Source organism: Symphalangus syndactylus, chromosome 15 (assembly GCF_028878055.3).
Source record: "Symphalangus syndactylus isolate Jambi chromosome 15, NHGRI_mSymSyn1-v2.1_pri, whole genome shotgun sequence".
Lineage (NCBI taxonomy): Eukaryota > Metazoa > Chordata > Mammalia > Primates > Hylobatidae > Symphalangus > Symphalangus syndactylus.
This window is the reverse complement of record NC_072437.2, coordinates 87,096,299-87,114,119: the sequence shown is the minus strand read 5'-3', so window position 1 is coordinate 87,114,119 and position 17,821 is coordinate 87,096,299. Positions and strand designations below refer to the sequence as shown.

The 17,821-nt window shown below is 34.9% G+C and overlaps 1 protein-coding gene across 25 annotated transcripts in view; it reads left to right on the top strand.

Annotated features, from left to right (window-relative positions):
• CAB39L (calcium binding protein 39 like) overlaps window positions 1-17,821 on the top strand; it is a 135,913-nt gene that overhangs the window by 50,498 nt on the left and 67,594 nt on the right. For all 25 annotated transcript variants that reach the window (XM_063619182.1, XM_055244316.2, XM_063619196.1 and 22 more), the window contains one exon: window positions 16,218-16,359. In XM_063619182.1, the coding sequence (XP_063475252.1) occupies window positions 16,249-16,359 (111 nt within the window). In that variant the 5' untranslated portion in view covers window positions 16,218-16,248. The remainder of the gene's footprint in view (window positions 1-16,217; window positions 16,360-17,821) is intronic.

Genomic DNA, 17,821 nt, shown 5'->3' with positions numbered 1-17,821 from the left:
GATTTCTCTTTTTCTTGCTACAAGAATATTTTGGCCATTGAGTTCATACTTAGCCATTCCTAAGGGTCTAGCCCAGTGTGTGGAACATAGTAGGTACCTGATAATAGTTATTGCATGAGGACTAAACTGTTTCTTTGGTTCACAGAAATTGAAATGAGTTATTTTCCAAGATATCCAATAAAGGAAAGAGGCTTAGGGGCACATGTTTTTCCTCATGAGAAAGAGATGGCCTGACAAGAATTGATTGAATTGTGAGATGTGAACCAAGCAAAAGTAAGATAGAATAGGTCTAACTCTGAAGAGAACAAGAAAAGACCATGGTATAACTTGGTTGCTGCCTTGAATGAGTAGGAATGGTGACGAGGGGAGGCAATTTACAAGGCACATGGGACATTCTAAAGTCAGGTGTCAACTTTAACTCAGAAGGATTATGTATTTGCAAATGTTTACTAGGACCCATATGAAGAAATGTGACTTATTTGGAAAACTTGTCTTGGGTCTATCCAAATTAACTTTACTGGTCCTAAAAGTCTCTCTGAATTGCCAGTATATGAAATTTAAAAGTCAGTAATGCAATATACTTATGTAATGAAATAATAATGAAATAAACAATACAGTAGATGCAGGTTTCGGTTATCTTGGATGATTTGTAATGGCATAAAAACTCTTCCATTTGATCAAGAAATACTTTCTTTAGTCTATTGTAAATCTTATGTAAAAAGTAATGATTTTGAGTAGTCCTAAATGGTATATAATAGGTTCTTAACAAGTATTTACTGAATGGATAAAGGTAGATTTGGACAATTTTCCATTTCTGGGATATATATATGACTGTGTTTACATGCACATATATATTCATAATGTGGCTTAAAGATTATATTTAGCTGATAGTCACATAACAAAAAAAATCTATTAAAACTATATTAGCATGTCTATTAATTATAGTCAAAGTTGGTATTTCACTAATTAGTTTAAACAGAGATCTTTACTGCTTATAAGTGAGATAATATACTTTCCAGTTTTGTGACTTAAATGTCTCAAATTTCTAGCAGAAACTCATATAGTCCCTTCCAATTTTGGAAGGATGAAAGATTATATCAAATTACTCAGCCAGAAAAACCGGATCAACTTTGAACAGCTTGGGGATAACAGATAACTTTAGCAAAATCACTTTCATCTCTACTCTCTCATGTTAATGTTTTTATAGATTGACAGGTCGTAGACAGGCACAGGGCTTACTGAAGCTATGAAATAGTTGTATTTCACACTATTTGTATAAACCATGTCTTAATATCAATAAGAGTATCTAACCAAAATTTGTTATGTGTAATATGTATGTGCTTACAAGAAAGAATGAAAAATGAATTATGAGTTTCCCTTGATAATTCTATTTTTTAAAGAGTAACCATTTGTTAATTTCAGTAAGCTCTAATGCTTTAATGATAGATACCAGTTTTTGAGAATACTGACTTTGGTTCAGATCTCTGCTATAAATTGAGTTTGTAAAATTCTAATATAAAATTTTCAATCATTGACAATTACTAATAGCTAATAAAGGTAGAAAATTTTAGCTCTGAAAAATGACTGGAGCTGTCAACAGAAACATCTGTGTAAACCTAATGAATAAAGTTACTAGGTTTTTTTTGGAACTACAATAGCCTAGTAGGATCCTTAGATAATAAATGTAGTAGTAGTTGTATATATTCCTAACTTTATATGTTAATTATTTTAAAAAATATATTTCAGTGTTACTGTACATTAGAAATAAAGAGTAATTAACAAGGGACATGAGTTTCTCTTATAAAAGAGTTTTTCTTCTGATGTAAGTCTGACTGAGGCTTCCAGATGAATGGGACTCATAAAAAGCTCCTCACAACTTTTCCATTTCTGTGTAAATTGCCCATTTTTAGAAAGTGCCTCTCCCTCAGATTTGGTTAATACAACTTATAAAAACAAGTTATTCTTAGTCATTTTGAACTGAAAAAAAGGATTATCAGTGAAAGTCATTATTTGTACTTTATTGTTTCACTCATATCTATAGGTTTTCAAGTACAAAATTCAGTTGTGCTTTGTAATTACATTTAGGATGCATATTTTAAAATGGAAAAATTGAAGCATAGAAGATACTGATTGGAAGATTCTTTGACATATATAATATGGTTCATAATGATATGGTATTATTACACATATAATGATATGCTTTGTAACTTAACCATCTCTGTGAAGGCAATTCTAAATTATGTTTTTTGGGGGAGAGTCTTCTTGGATACAGTAGCAAATACAGTACAACTTTAAGGTGCACGTTTTTGTTTTAAGGTTTTCATATAATCAAATGCACCCATTTTAGGAGGACAGTTCAATTAGTATTGACATAGGTATGTACTCATGTTACCTCCATCCCATTTAATTTTTAAAAATGAATCTTACAGGCACAATTATTTGCCATGTACATTTGATTTCATTTCTTTCTGTCTGTGAATCCTATTTGGAATACAGATAAAAGAATAGTATCCCTGAACTTGTCTGAATTTTTTTTTTTGGTGATGGAATCTCACTCTATCACCCAGGCCGGAGTGCAGTGGTGCGATCTTGGCTCACTGCAACCTCCGCCTTCTGGGTTCAAGTGATTCTCCTGCCACACCCTCCTGAGTAGCTGGGATTACAGGCACCTGCCAACATACCCAGCTAATTTTTGTATTTTAGTAGAGACGAGGTTTCACCCTGTTGGCCAGGCTGGTCTCGATCTCCTGACCTCATGTGATCCACCCACCTCAGCCTCCCAAAGTGCTGGGATTACAGGCGTGAGCCACCGCGCCTGGCCCTGAAATTTTTTTTTTTATGTGGTGGTAGGTTTATTTTAATTTTTTTAGTTTAACAGAAGGTGCCTGTGCCTTAAGTTAAATTAACAAGCTCTTAAGAAATCATTTTGGAAATGTTCCTGTCTAACTCATTGTTGATTGTAAAATAAACTTATATGAGGAAAAGAAGGTTTATTTTTTAGTTGACTTTCTTAAAATGAGTTAGCAGTTTGGTTATACCTCTGGAAATGTTGAGACATCTCTTTTGGCTTCAGATATAAATTTCCCACTCCCTTCAGTTTTCCTGGGAAACCTTTGACATTCAAAACGTTATTTTTTAAAGTTTTTTTTTGTTTTTTGTTTTTTGTTTTTTTTTTTTTTTTGAGACTGAGTTTCACTGTGTTGCCCAGGCTGGAGTGCAGTGGTACAAACATGGCTCACTGCAGCCTTGACCTCCCAAAGTGTTAGAATTACAGGTGTCAGCTACCACACCTGGCCTCAAATTATTATTGAATAGCATAGTTGGAGATTAGATATTAGACATTTTTCCCTTTGAAATATTTCAAGTGGGATAACAACAAGGGCATTTAATGCTCCAGGTGGCTATTCCCCTCTTCCCCTAGGTCCTTTCCTATCCCCCCACCCCCCGCCAACTCTCCTTTCCATTTATGTCACTGAATATATTCAGATGACTCACTTGAGTGGTTGATTTTGGGCCATCTTCAATGGTGCTCACACACAAGTTAGGAATATGAAATATTTTACTGTGTATTAGGAAAGAGAATGCTGCCAAAATCTACTACAAAATCTACAGGGTGTGAGTTCCCTGGGAGCAGAGTTGGATGGTCTTTTTTGGCTTTCTCTCCAGAATCTGAGCCAAGTACTACTCTTTATGAAACTTTATAGCCAAAGAAATCATGTTTGAATAATGCTTTGAAAAGACATGACAGGCCAGGCGTGGTGGCTCATGCCTGTAATCCCAGCACTTTGAGAGGCCGAGGCAGGCGGATCACGAGGTCAGGAGTTCGAGACCAGCCTGGCCAACATGGTAAAACCCCGTTTCTACTAAAATACAAAAATAGCCGAGTGTGGTGGTGAGTGCCTGTAATCCCAGCTACTCAGGAGGCTGAGGCAGGAGAATCGCTTGAACCCGGGGGCAGAGGTTGCAGTGAGCCGATATCATGCCATTGCACTCCAGCCTGGGCAATAGAGTGAGACTCTGTCTCAGAAAAAAAAAAAAAAAGAAGAAGAAAAGAAAAGACAAGACATGACAATCAGATATTCCACAGTTTGAACTTAAAAAAAGTTTATTTGTTTATTCATTCAAAATACCATTTAAGAGAGGCATTTCTACTATAAAAGCATTTGTATGATCTATTATACAAGCTTTGGAAAAAGCAGAACATTTGAAAAAAGAAGGAAATTAAGCATCCACAAGCAAACTACACTACTTGGAGGCAATCACTGTTAACATTTCAAAATTATTTTTTCTATGCATAGGTTTTGTGTGTTTGTGGTTTTGTTTGCTTTACATAGTTGTAGTTATGCTCCATAATTTGGGATGTTGTTTTTAACATTGACATTTCCATTCTATTTCACATTCTTTGGAAATATTTTCCTAGACATATTTCATCAAATTTAATAAGTCACTGGTTGTAAGACATATGGTTACTTTATGTACAACTGAGAAAGAAAAGAACCTGCCTGTTAGTATAAGGCACCAACAATTGTAAGACACATCTAAGCTTTGAAGATGTTAAAATGTAAAATAATTGTAAAATGTTTAATAGTTTAAAAAATCTGTGACATATGCTAATGTTCCATCAACTGGGTATATCACAATTTAATTATTTCCCTCTGTTAGATTAGATATTTCTCAGTTTTTTATGATAAAAAATTGCAGTAAACATTTTTGCATATAAAGATAATCCCTTATTTTAGTTTATTTTCCTAGGACAGATTACCAGAAATGGAATTACTATAAAGCCAGAGGTTGTGAACATTTTAAGGTTCTAGATTCATATTTGCCAAATTATTGTCTAATTTATATCCGCACCAGTAAGAAATGAGAGCCTGTTGCACAATACCATCATTAGAATTGAGTTTGTCAAAACAACAAAAAACTTAGTAACATAATGAACAAAATAGTCTTTCACTTTGAGTTTGCATTTTTTTATTATAGAGAATGGTTAAACATTTACTAGTATGTTCATTAACTATAATTCCTCATTTATGGTTTTCACTTATCTGTATGTTTCCTTAATGATTTTCTTAATTGTCTTAAAGAGATCTTTTGTAATGATATTAGCCCTCCATCTTTCAGATTCATATCACAGAATTCTCTAGTTTGTTGTTTGCCTGTAATTTTTTTTATTATTTATCTATAGAAATTCAAATTTTTATATTTGTGGCATATTTGTATTAACTTTGATTTGTTGGTCTTTTTCTTTGAAATTTATCACTTCTAAAATTAGAGAAACTATTTCACATCCAGAAATTTGAAAGTCACTTATATTAACATCTATATCTGGGCTGTATTGTTCATTGATGTGTTTGTTTCTCGTGCTATTACTGTGTTACAGTACTTTATAACACTTTTCGTTTCATTTCCTCCTAAGTAATTTTCCTTTTTAAAGTTTGTTATTCTTGCTTATTTAGTATTCTTGACTAAATTTAGATACAAAAAAATTTTTTTTGGACATTTGATTGGAACTGTATCAAACTGTGAACTTTAAGAATAACTGACATTTAAATAATATTTATTCTGTCTATTCAAGAACAAAATAGGGTGTGTTTTTTTTAACCTCAGATCTTTCCTGTCTTAATTATGTAGGCTTTCTCCACAGTCTCTTTATTATTTCAGAAAAAAGAAATGTGCTTATTATAAATAATGCAGAAAAATACCTACATGAAGAAAGTTAAACCATCACAAATCTCATAATTTAGATAATATCATTAAGATTAGCTAAGCCACATTCTAGAATCATTCTGGCTAGCTAGCTGATTAAAAGGATGGCTAGCTGAAGGGATGAATAGATAAACAGACACATACATCTATAAGTACATCTTCTATTCTCTGTTTTATTTGTTAGTTTTCTATTTCAGGAAGAGTAATTAACCTATTTTCGAAATTAAGGTTTTCTAGTTTTTTAAAATACAGATCTGGTATAGATTTTGTGTATATTTAGTTGGCAGTATGAACAAAATACGCTTTTCATTATGTTTTCTGACTGGCAATTTCTTATATGTGAGAGCTGTATGTATATTTATCATGTATTTGACTACTTCACCTAACTTCTACCAATTTCGGTTGTTCATATTTTTATGTATATAATCATATTGTCTGTTAATTACAATTTTGTCACATCCTTCCCAAATTTTATAGCATTTATTTATGTTTTATATTTTAATGCATTGACCACAACATATGGTAATGATAGTGTGATTGTGATGACCTTTGTTTTATACCTCCTTTTAGTAAGTATGCCTCCATTAACCATTATTTTGTAAATTGATCTAAGATTTGTATCTCTCCTGGTTTTAATTTTATTAGATACCTTTTTCAGATGCCACTGAGATAATTTTTATTTGACTTATTGATATAATTTATTATATTCATCAATTTTCTATTATTAAAAACCTGGTTTGATATTTTATCTTGTAAACACAGCCTTTGATTTTTGTTGGCCAGAATTTTACTTAGGGTCTATATTGAACACATTTAAACTGAAAATAATTTAGATCACTTTCCCAGTAGCTCTGGTTCTCATTTCTGTCAGTAGCTATCTTTTATCTCTTTCCCTACCAGACTTCTCTGTTTTTTGTTTTGTTTTGTTTTTGTTTTTGTTTTGAGACAGAGTCTCACTCTGTCGCCCAGCCTGGAGTACAGTGGCACAATCTCGGCTCACTGCAACCTCTGCCTCCCAGATTCCAGTGATTCTCCTGCCTCAGCCTCCCAAGTAGCTGGGATTACAGGCACGCACCACCATGCCCAGCTAATTTCTTTTTTTTGTATTTTTAGTTGAGATGGGTTTCACCATATTGGCCAGGCTGGTCTCAAACTCCTGACCTTGTGATCTGCCCACCTCAGCCTCCCAGAGTGCTGGGATTACAGGCGTGAGCCACCACACCTGGCCCAGACTCCTGTGTTTTCTGTCTTTCAAGCAATGACTTCCTTGTTCTACCTAGAGAATATTAAGGTCACCAAATTAAAACTATTTAATATAGCCTTTATTGTACCTAATATACATATGAAATAGTGTTAAATTTGTAAGGGTAATTGACTTTATATGTATGATTATTTCTATTACATACACTGTATATGTAGTATAATAACCTCTATATATTCTGTTCGTGACAACTAAATACATATATTAAATGCTCTATATGTGTGTGTGTGTGTATAATTTGTCATGAACTCTGCATTTCTTATATTCATGTTGTAATATTGCTTGATATATATTTATGCATCCTTTTATTCTGAACATTTTTGTGTCATTTTGTTTCTATTATGGCTCTTGCAGAATTCAGAGCAGAAATGTGTGTGTGTGTGTGTGTGTGTGTGAACCCAATTTGAGAGTTTGAGAGCTCAGTTTTTTAGTAGTAGAATTTAACACATTTGTATGTATTGCAATTATTGGTTGCTCTTATTCCTTCTATATTTTTTATATTCTCTGATTACTATTTGTTTATACTTTCCTTTTCATTCCTGATTCTTGCTGATTTGGTCAAATTATTTTTGTTCCTGTTTTCCTCCTCCTGGTGGTTGCATCCTACTTCCATTATTCTAATATTCATCATTAAATATTTAATAAACAATTCAAGAGACAGGTTTATCTTAATTTGTCTATGATGTGATTATAGAAAACCCAGAGACTTAAATTACTTTGGCATGACAAACACATATAAATTTTTTTATGATTTAATCATTATTTATATCCTTTTCCTTGAACAAAGTCTATAAAAGAATTTTAGTTGTATTTTTCTAGGTGGTTGGATTTTTTAAAAAACATTTTACGTCTATCAAAATACTTCAGGAATACATTTTTAGCAGTCATATTAAGCATCACAGACACATTATCAACCTTTACTTAGATTTAGCCATATATTTTATTGGTTTCTTTGCTCAACTGCTTACTTTTCAACTGTTTTCTCATTTTTCTGTTTCTCCTCCATCTTCCTTTCTCTTCCCCCTACTCCTTCACCATCTTCGTCCTTAAGTAATTTTTGTTTGCCTTCACATCTGCTTAATTCGTAAAGTATAGAATTCTAGGTGAAAAATCTTTTTCCCTAGAAATTATGTAAACAGTGTTTCACTGCCTTCTGTCATTTGGTGTGAAGTTACTAATCCTGATTCCACTCTGACAGTCTGGTTCTTAGGTGCCACTCTAGATTTTTCCCCTTTATGGAAGTTTGTGGGATTTCTCTTTAGAGTTCAGAAATTTCACAGTGTATCTTGGAGTAGGCTTTTTTGCATTCCCTCTCTGTGATAACCATTAGTTTACTTAAATCTGAAGACATGTTCAGCTCTAGGAATTTTGCTTCCTTTTTATTTGTTGATGTATTTGTTACTCTCTCATCAGTTATCTCTGTTTTTTTCTTTTCCTTTAAGAATTTATATTCAATCAATATTGGCTCTCCAGCTCTACCCTGTATATTTCCAACTTTTCTCTGAATTAGTTCTTTGCTTTTCGTTGTATTTTACTCTTCATTCCAGATTTCCATGGCTTGGTCTTTAAATTGTGGATTTGTTTTTCAATTCTATACCCTTCTACCAATCAGCTATTCTATTGCATTGCATGTTCTTAGTTCCAAGAATGTTTTCTCACTCATTATTTACTTCTTTTTCATAGTAGCCTGTTCTTATTTTATGGATGTGATAGCATAGCATATCTTTTGGGTATATAAATATAATATAATTTTTACCATTCCCCGCAGGGTTTGCTCTATTTATTTTTATATTTCTCTTTTATATTCTTGATTTGCATCAAACACCTCATGATTCTTGCATGTGATTTATATTTATTAGCAAGGGACTGTACTAGTTGGTATTGGCAGCTGGTATGACTTTCTTCAGCCACCTTAAAGAACTGGGCAAAGTAGCTGGGCACAGTGGCTCATGCCTGTTATCCCAGGATTTTGTAAGGCTGAGGTGGGAGGATCACTTAAGGTCAGGAGTTCGAGGCTGCAGTAAGCTGTGACTGTGCCACTGCACTCCAGCCTAGGTGACAGAGCAAGAACTTGTCTCTAAAATTTTTTTTTTAATATGAAATGGGCAAAGTATAGAATTAGGAAATGTGCAGAATAAGAAAGTGAAAAAACTAGTATGAGTCAGGTGTGGTGGCTCACAACTGTAACCCCAACACTTTGGGAGGCCAAGGTGAGAGGATCACTTAAACTCAGGAGTTTGAGACCAGCCTGGGCAACATACAGAGACCATGTCTCTCTACATAAAATTAGCCAAGAGTTCGAGGCCAGCCTGGGTAACATGGCAAAACCCGTCTCTACTAAAAATACAAAAATTAACCGGACGTGGTGGCACATGCCTATGGTCCCAGCTACTTGGGAGGCTGAGGTGGGAAGATTGCTTGAACCCAACAGGTCAAGACTGCAGCAAGCGGTTATCACACCACTGCACTCCAACCATAATAGGACAATCTTTTACAGCTGTCATACTGGCGAAATTTTTAAATTCTGACAGGTCCAAATGTTAGGAAGGATGGGCAATAACTGTAACTCACACTACACAGCTGTGAAAGTATAAACTGGAATTAACAACTTGAGAAAGCAATTTGGCTGTATTGAATGAAGATGACCATACCTTTTGTCTCTGCTTTGAATCTATTTTAAAGCAGTGTTTTGTTTTTTGAGACAGTCTTGTTTTGTCATCCAGGCTGGAGTGCAGTGGCGCGATCTCAGCTCACTGAAACCTCTGCCCCCTGGGTTCAAGCGATTCTTGTGCCTCAGCCTCTTGAGTAGCTGGGATTATAGGTGCCTGCCACCACACCCAGCTAATTTTTGTATTTTTTTGTGGAGACGGGGTTTCCCCAGTTGGCCAGGCTGGTCTTGAACTCCTGGACTCAAGTGATCCACCCATCTTGGCCTCCCAAAGTGTTGGGATTACAGGCCTGAGCCACCGCACCCAGCCTGTACTACATTTTTTATCTGTTTATCTTTTGATGGACACTTAGGATGGTTCCATGTCTTGGCTATTGTGAATAAGGTTGCAATGAATACGGAAGTGCAGATATTTCCTTGACATACTGATTTCAGTTCCTTTGGATATATACTCAGAAGTGGGATTACTGGATCATGTGGTAGTTCTGTTTTTATTTTTTGCATATCTTGCACACTTTCTTATAGTGGCTGTACTAATTCACCTTCCCACCAACAGTGTACAAGAGTTCCCTTTTCTCAGCATTCTCATCAACACTTTCCTTTCTTCTTTTTTATTTTGATTGGCTGTGTCACAATCTATTTACTAGCCAGTTGCTGCATCCAGGACAGGGAATACTCTGGCCAAACCTGGGTCATGTTCCCCCCATTTCGGTGGGGTGAGGTGATGTGGGAAGTAGGGCAGACACATCTATCACCAGAAGAAATCTGGACCAAATAGCTACCAGACGTTTTCTTCCTTTTCTTTTACTTCTCTGATTGAGTTATTTCTACTTCTATCATTATTTCCATCCGTCTTTTCTTGGGGATTTTTGGGGCAGTTTCCTTTTTAACTTCTTTAGTTGAATCCTTATTTATTTTTATTCCTATATGAATGAGTTATAATTGTAGATTCTCACCCTCCCACATGTTCTGCCAACAATATAAAGGCTCCTTTTCAAGAACTATTTCTGATTTTTTAGCATTAATTTTGTTGAGCTCTTTGTGGGCCTCATTCCATCTCATCTTTTTGTTCCATTTTTGGTAAATATACACTATCTGTTCACACATAAATGATATATTGGCTAAGGATTTAATTATGGGGTTATAGAGTTTCCTTATCAGAACTCTAGGTTTTCTCCATGGCCTTCGGGCATTTGGTTCATGGAAGTCCAAAACCAACCTGATTTTTATGCTTTCATTTATTTGTTTTTTTAAGGTCATTTTGTTGGAATGTGATTTGAGAAGGAAATGTTTATTTTAAAAGCTGCAAGACACTGAATGTTGGGTCTTATCATGAATCTTAACCAGAAAAATCTTTCGAATGATCAAGTTGAGATTGTTTTTCTGTTTATGCTGTTATATCTTTGATTCTGTTCCATTTTTAATTCCTTTGCTGTTTTTGGCTTCCTATCCTCCCTCTCCATTGTCGTAACACCTGTTTGTTGGGGGATAACACTCCATTTTCTTCATATTGCTGTAAAATACCTATATAGATATAAAGATATGTATCGATACACACTCTATATCTTTTCTTCATCATTTTAGTTTTTTTGACCTTTTCTCGCCTTCTGGGAAAATTTTGCATGTGTTTGTGTCTCTCAATACATCGTGAGCCCTTTGAGGCTTCTTTGTTTCATATTTCCTTGTTCAGTGCCTAGTATATTGTAAGTCCTCAGTAAATACTTTTTGAATGAATACATGCAGACTAACTAATTTTGTACCTTGAAGTTGCCCCAGATCCATTTTCTGTATTGTTATTCTGCTCTATGCAGTTTGGGATTCCCAGTCTGCATCTTGGGCATGTGTGTGTTTATGTGTGCATATATATGTGTATTTTCAGTCTTTTACTTTGGCCAGCTCTTTTTTTTTGTCTAAAAGCTTTTTGTCTCCTTTTCTTCTTTTCTTAAATTTATGTCTGTTCTAGCTTTATAGAGAATTAATTTCAGAAGCAACCTTTCTTGCCCAAGTCTGCAGGGCATTTATTTCCTTTTCTTGTGTTCCTTTAATAGTAATAATAATAAACAACCTATTTGTTGTTTATTCTGCTTACTGACTCCTGGAAGAGGAAAAGTATAACAGGGCCATTGTCAGTCCACTAACATTTCTGTGCTGCGTGGTCTGCTGTCAGCATTAATGCTGAGGGCAAGTTGATGTGCGTGGTCTCAACACAGTTTTCAGTGCCTAGGAGGCATTTATCTAGTGTCAGTCTTCTGGACTAACATGCGTCTTTTCCTGTCCCCACTGCCTGCTTTGCTGAAATAGTATGTATGTTCTTAAAACCCTGAGGTAGACTTTATGGAAAAATTACTCTCCCACCACCTTATCCCCACAAGGCACCATTGTCAGGCCTCTCCATTCCTTTTGTTCCCACCTTAAGCACTTTATCTTTGGCTTTTTCTTGATCATGTTAGGATACTGGGGGTTAAAGACTCAGAATGGGTGTGGAACAGTGGTGAATAACCTAGAGCCCTGATGCTCAATCTTACTCTAAGAACAACTTCGTTTTACAGATAGAACAAATGACACCTAGAAGGGGGTGATTAACTTGTTCTGAATCATCAGTAGATCAGTTACCAATCAACTAGAGGGAGTTTAAGTGTCTTGTGTTTGTGTAGAAGGTTTGAGTGCTACTTGGCTCATTGCTTAAATGACCACCAGTGGGCTAAATGATGTGATTGGAGTAGATGCATATATAGTGACCAGCATGGTCTCCCAGAGTGTGAGAAAGGCAGCCTTGAGTTTCCAGGTGATGGAGGAGGTGTTTAGTCTGGGAGTGAGGGAGGTGTTTAGTCTGGTAGTGGGGGAGGTGTTTAGTCTGGGAATGGAGTGGGGCTGGCCATGGTCTGAGAAGAACTGGGGGAGGCAGGAGAGTTCTGCCTTAATTTGCAGGGGGTCTGGGTGCTGGAACTCAAGCATAGTTTAAGAGCATGAGTTTTGATTTCCTTCAAAATATGGGTCCCAAAATTGAAGAATAATGATCAGATGAAATTTTAAAACATTGTTAAACTAATCTTATATTATACTTATTATAATAAATAGGTATAGTAAAATATGAAAATAATTTTTAAAGGAGATTGTATTAAGACAGTATACTGTGTGTTATTTCCCCATTGTATAACCCCATTGCCCCTAAAATGTTTGCTTTTTCCACTTAATAATAAGCTCCAAAGAACAGGGATTGTGTTTTTCTTGTTCGTGGCTCTATCCCTAGTATTTAGCAAAGTGCCTGTGCTCAGTAATTACTCAGATTATTTATTCAATGAATAAATGAACAAACCCACCATCAGATAAAAAGGGGAGACAGTGAATCAGAAAATGTTAGCTAATCACCAGATTGACATGGAATCCCTGAAAACGTTTTTAATTTAAGTAAATTAGCATTAGCTTGTTACAGTGAGAACCAAGCAGAGTAATAATGGACAAAAAAATCATATCTATGATACCATGTCATAATTTGTACTCTGTTTTGATGTCAGGGAGTATTTAAAATTCCTACAGTTATATATCTTTCCCTTAGTGCTGTAGAACTACAGGGAGAAAGACAGCAATTACAGCCATACCTTATTTTATTGTGTTTCACCTTTATTGTGCTTTGAAGACACTGTGTTTTTGAAAAATTGAAGGTTTATGGCAACCCTGCATTGAGGAAGTCTATTGGTGCCATTTTTTTTTCAACAGCGTGTGCTCACTTTGTATCTCTTGATACATTTTGTTAATTCTCACAATATTTCAAACTTTTTCATTGTTAGTGCATATGTTATGGTGATCTGTGATCAGTGATCTCTGATGTTACTATTGTAATTGTTTTGGGACACGACAAACTGTGCCCATAATCGATAAATGTTGCATGTGTTCTGAGTGCCCCATCGACTGGCCGTTCCCCTGTCTCACTTTCCTCAGGCCTCCCTGTTCCCTGAGATACAACAATACTGAAATTAGGCTGGCTCATAACCCTGTAAGTGGCCTCTATGTGTTCAAGGAAAAGGAAGAGTCACATATCTCTCACTTTAAATCAAAAGGTGGAAAAATGATTAGTCTTACTGAGGAAGGCATATCCAGAGCTGAGGTAGGCTGAAAGCTAGGCCTTTTGCATCAGTAAGCTAGCCAAGTTGTGGATGCAAAGGAAAAGTTCTTGAAGAAAATAAAAAGTGCTACTCCAGTGAAAACACAAATAATAAGAAAACAAAACAGCTAATTGTTAATACGAAGAAAGTTTCAGTGGTCTGGATAGAAGATCAAACCAGACACACATTCCCTTTAGCCTAGTCCAGAGCAAGGCCCCAACTCTCTTCAGTTCTGTGAAAGCTGAGAGAGGTAAGGAAGATGCAGAAGAAAAGTCTGAAGCTAAAAGAGGTTGCTCCATGAGGTTTAAAGAAAGAAGCCATCTCCAGAACATAAAAGTGCAGGGGAAAGCAGCAAGTGCTATTTATAGAAGCTGCAGCAAGTTATCCAGAAGATCTAGCTGAGACCGTTGGTGAGGGTGGCCACACAAAACAACAGATTTTCAGAGTAGGTGGAACACGCTTGTATTGGAAGAAGATGCCATCTAGGATTTTCATAGCTAGAAAGGAGGAGTCAATGCCTGGCTTTAAAGACAAGCTGACTCTCTAGTTAGGAGCTAATGCAGCTGGTAACTCGAAGTAGAAGCTAATACTCATTTCCCATTCCAAAATCCCTTGGGCTTTTAAGAATTATGCTAAATCTATTTGGCCTGTGCTCTATAAATGGAACAACAAAGCCTAGATGACAGCATGGTTTACTGAATATTTTAAGCTTTCGGTTGAGACCCACTGCTCAGAATAAAATATTCCTTTGAAAATATTACTGCTCATTGACAATGCACCTCATCATCCAAAAGCTCGGATGGAGGTTTACAAGGAGATTAATGTTGTTTTCATGCCTGTTAACATCCATTCTGTAGCCCATGGACAAAGGAGTAATTTAGACTTTCCAGACTTGTTAAAGAAATACATTTCATATGTTCATATTGTTCTAATAAAAGTTAAAAAAACAAACAAAAGAAATACATTTCATAAGATGCAAGCTGCCATAGATAGTGATTCCTCTAATGGATCTGGGCAAACTTAATAGAAAAACCTACTGTAAAATATTCGCCATTCTAGATGCCATTAAGAACATTTGTGATTCATGGGAGGAGGTCAAAATGTCAACATTTTCAGGAGTTCAGAAGAAGTTGGTTCTAACTCTCATGGATATTGAGGGGTTCAAGACTTCAGTGGAGGAAGTAACTACCGATATGGTGGAAATAACAAGGGAACAAGAATTAACAACAGAGCCTAAAGATGTGACTGAATTGCTGCAATCTCATGATAAAACTTGAACAGGTGAGGAATGTTGCTTCTATGGATGAGCAAAGAAAGTGGTTTCTTAAGATGGAATCTACTCCTGCTGAAGACGAAATGACAACAAAGGATTTAGAATATTACATAAATTTAGCTGATAAAGCAGTGGCAGGTTTCAAGAGGACTGACTTCAATTTTGAAAGCAGTTCTACTGTGAGTAAAATGCTAACAAACTGCATCACATGCTGTAGAGAAATCTTCCAGTCAAAGTGGCAAACTTTATTGTCTTCTTTTAAGAAGTCACCACAGCTACTGCATCCTTCAGCAACCAACAACCTGATCAGTCAGCAGCCATCAACATTAATGCAAGACTTTCCAGCCAGCAAAAAGATTAGGACTCACTGAAGGGTCAGGCAATAAATATTTTTATAAATTAAGTTATACATATTGTTTTCTTAGATATAATACTATTGCACATTTAATAGACTGCAGTATAGCATAAATATAACTTTTATATGTACTAGGAAAAACCAAATACATTTTGTGACTCCCTTTATTGAGAAATTTGCTTTATTGCAATGGTCTGGAACTGAACCTACAGTATCTCCTAGGTATGTCTATACATGAATGCATTTGGCTTCTTTTTAAAATTCTACTTTAATGCAAAATATTTGATCATTGATTATTATGCATTCAGAGAGTAAGTTTATATTTTTTAAAATAGTGGGAAAAAGTATAATTGACTCAAATAGCCAGAAATGTCTAGGACATTTAAGATAGAATCATATCTAAACTACTGTGCCTTTCTCTTTAGTGAAATAATTCATTAACTATGTCATGGAACTGCTTGTAATAATAGCAGCTAAGCACTATAGAATACGTATAGCTAAACATTATAGAATATATTTATTATTATCACTTTCTTTGGTCAAAATATCTAGTTTTACATATCAACTTGGACTCTAAAATTATTTCTGGTATAACCCTTATGTTTCTATTGCAGGAAAGATTTTAAAGTTTGTAAAAAAACTTTCAAGCAAAACTTTAAAAATATCTTTTTAAAAATATCTTATATGTAATTAAATTTGGCATAAAACTTGAAACTCATCTTAATTTGATCACTTGTAATGTTTCAGATTACTGAATTCATGTTATTGAAAACTTATAAGACATACTGTTATAAAAATTTAAGCATATTAAGAGTTAAAGTTATAATTTTTGTTGGCTTGTTTGTTTTTAGCATTCCATATTGGAAGGAGAGATTTCTACACATGAAAAAAATGCCTTTGTTTAGTAAATCACACAAAAATCCAGCAGAAATTGTGAAAATCCTAAAAGACAATTTGGCCATTTTGGAAAAGCAAGACAAAAAGACAGACAAGGTAAGAGCTAAAACAGTAACATTATGATTAAAGTACATGCATTGCAATGCCAAAAACCAATGTAAAAGCTTAATGAGGAATTCAAAATATGGTCTGTGATGTGCACATAGAGCCTCTATAAATAGATTTAAGTTGATTTCAGGTTTTATGCAACTGATTATTATTTAGTCTGCTGTGATAAACTTTAGGTTCACTCTCTAGAGACTCTGACCACACTGGATCCCTCTAGACTACACAGCTTAAAGATCTAAAAGGTTATACTGGTGTGTAATGTTACATTTACATGAAAGGTAAAAAGTTTTTATTTAAAGATTGACTGATAGTTTCTGTTACAGTGAATCTCATTTTCATATGGTTTTAAGGTCTTATTAAGTGGGGCTTCCTCACAGGAATGCTAGTTACTCCTTTAAAGGGATATTGAATCCTATATATTCGATTTCTCTGTAAAGTTTATGACTAGATTCAAGATATCTATAAAAGAAATACACGAGTTCATAGTATCCTTCTATTCCAGTAAATGATACAATCTTGAATTCTAAAAGGGTTGTAGAAATAGCTTATTCTAATTCTAGTACACTTTGTAATATCGAGCCAAATCTTGGCCCAAATAGAAGAAAAATGGCCTTTTTGCAAGTATAAATCTAAATGGCAAAAGAGAGAAAAAAAAAACCTTTTTACACATTTTCATTAGTAACTAGGAAAAGGCCAACTAAAACCACAATAAATTCACATTACACAACTACTGTCTTAGCAAAAATGAAAAGGTGTGATGATGTAAGTGTTGACAAGGATGGAGAGCAATGAGGACTTTCAAAACTGTGGATGATGACGTATACATTGATGTAACTGCTTTGAAAACCAGTTTATTATCTGTGAAATATGAAGATATGCATGTACTAAAATCCTGCCGTGCCACTCCTAGTTATAAACTCTAGAGGTATTCTTGCACATCTGCACCAGGAAAAATGTACAAGAATGTTCATAGCATTGTTGTTAATAAAAAACCTTCAATGGAAACAACCCAATGTCCTTGAACACTAGAACCAATAAAAATGTTGTGGTATAGGCATTAGTGTGGAACATTAGAAAGTGATAAAAATTAAAGAAATTCTGCCTACATGCAACAGCATAGATGCATTTCTCAAAAATAATGTTGAATGAAAGAAGCAAATCATGAAGGGGTAATGTACTGATCCATAAAGTTGAAAATCAGTGGAACTAAGCTATATTGTTTCAGCCTAAGTTTTCTCATCTATAAAATAGGAATAATAAGAAATGTACAGACATGTTTGTCACAAGAGATATAAAAATATTTACATCTGAGCTGAAAGGGGCCTTCAGGTGACTCCTGGGTGCTGAAAATGTCCTGTTCTTGACTGGGTGATGGTCATAAAGATGTTTGCTTTATGATTATTTTTAACTCTCTCTTAAACATACTCTCCATGTATGTTTAAAGCATTCT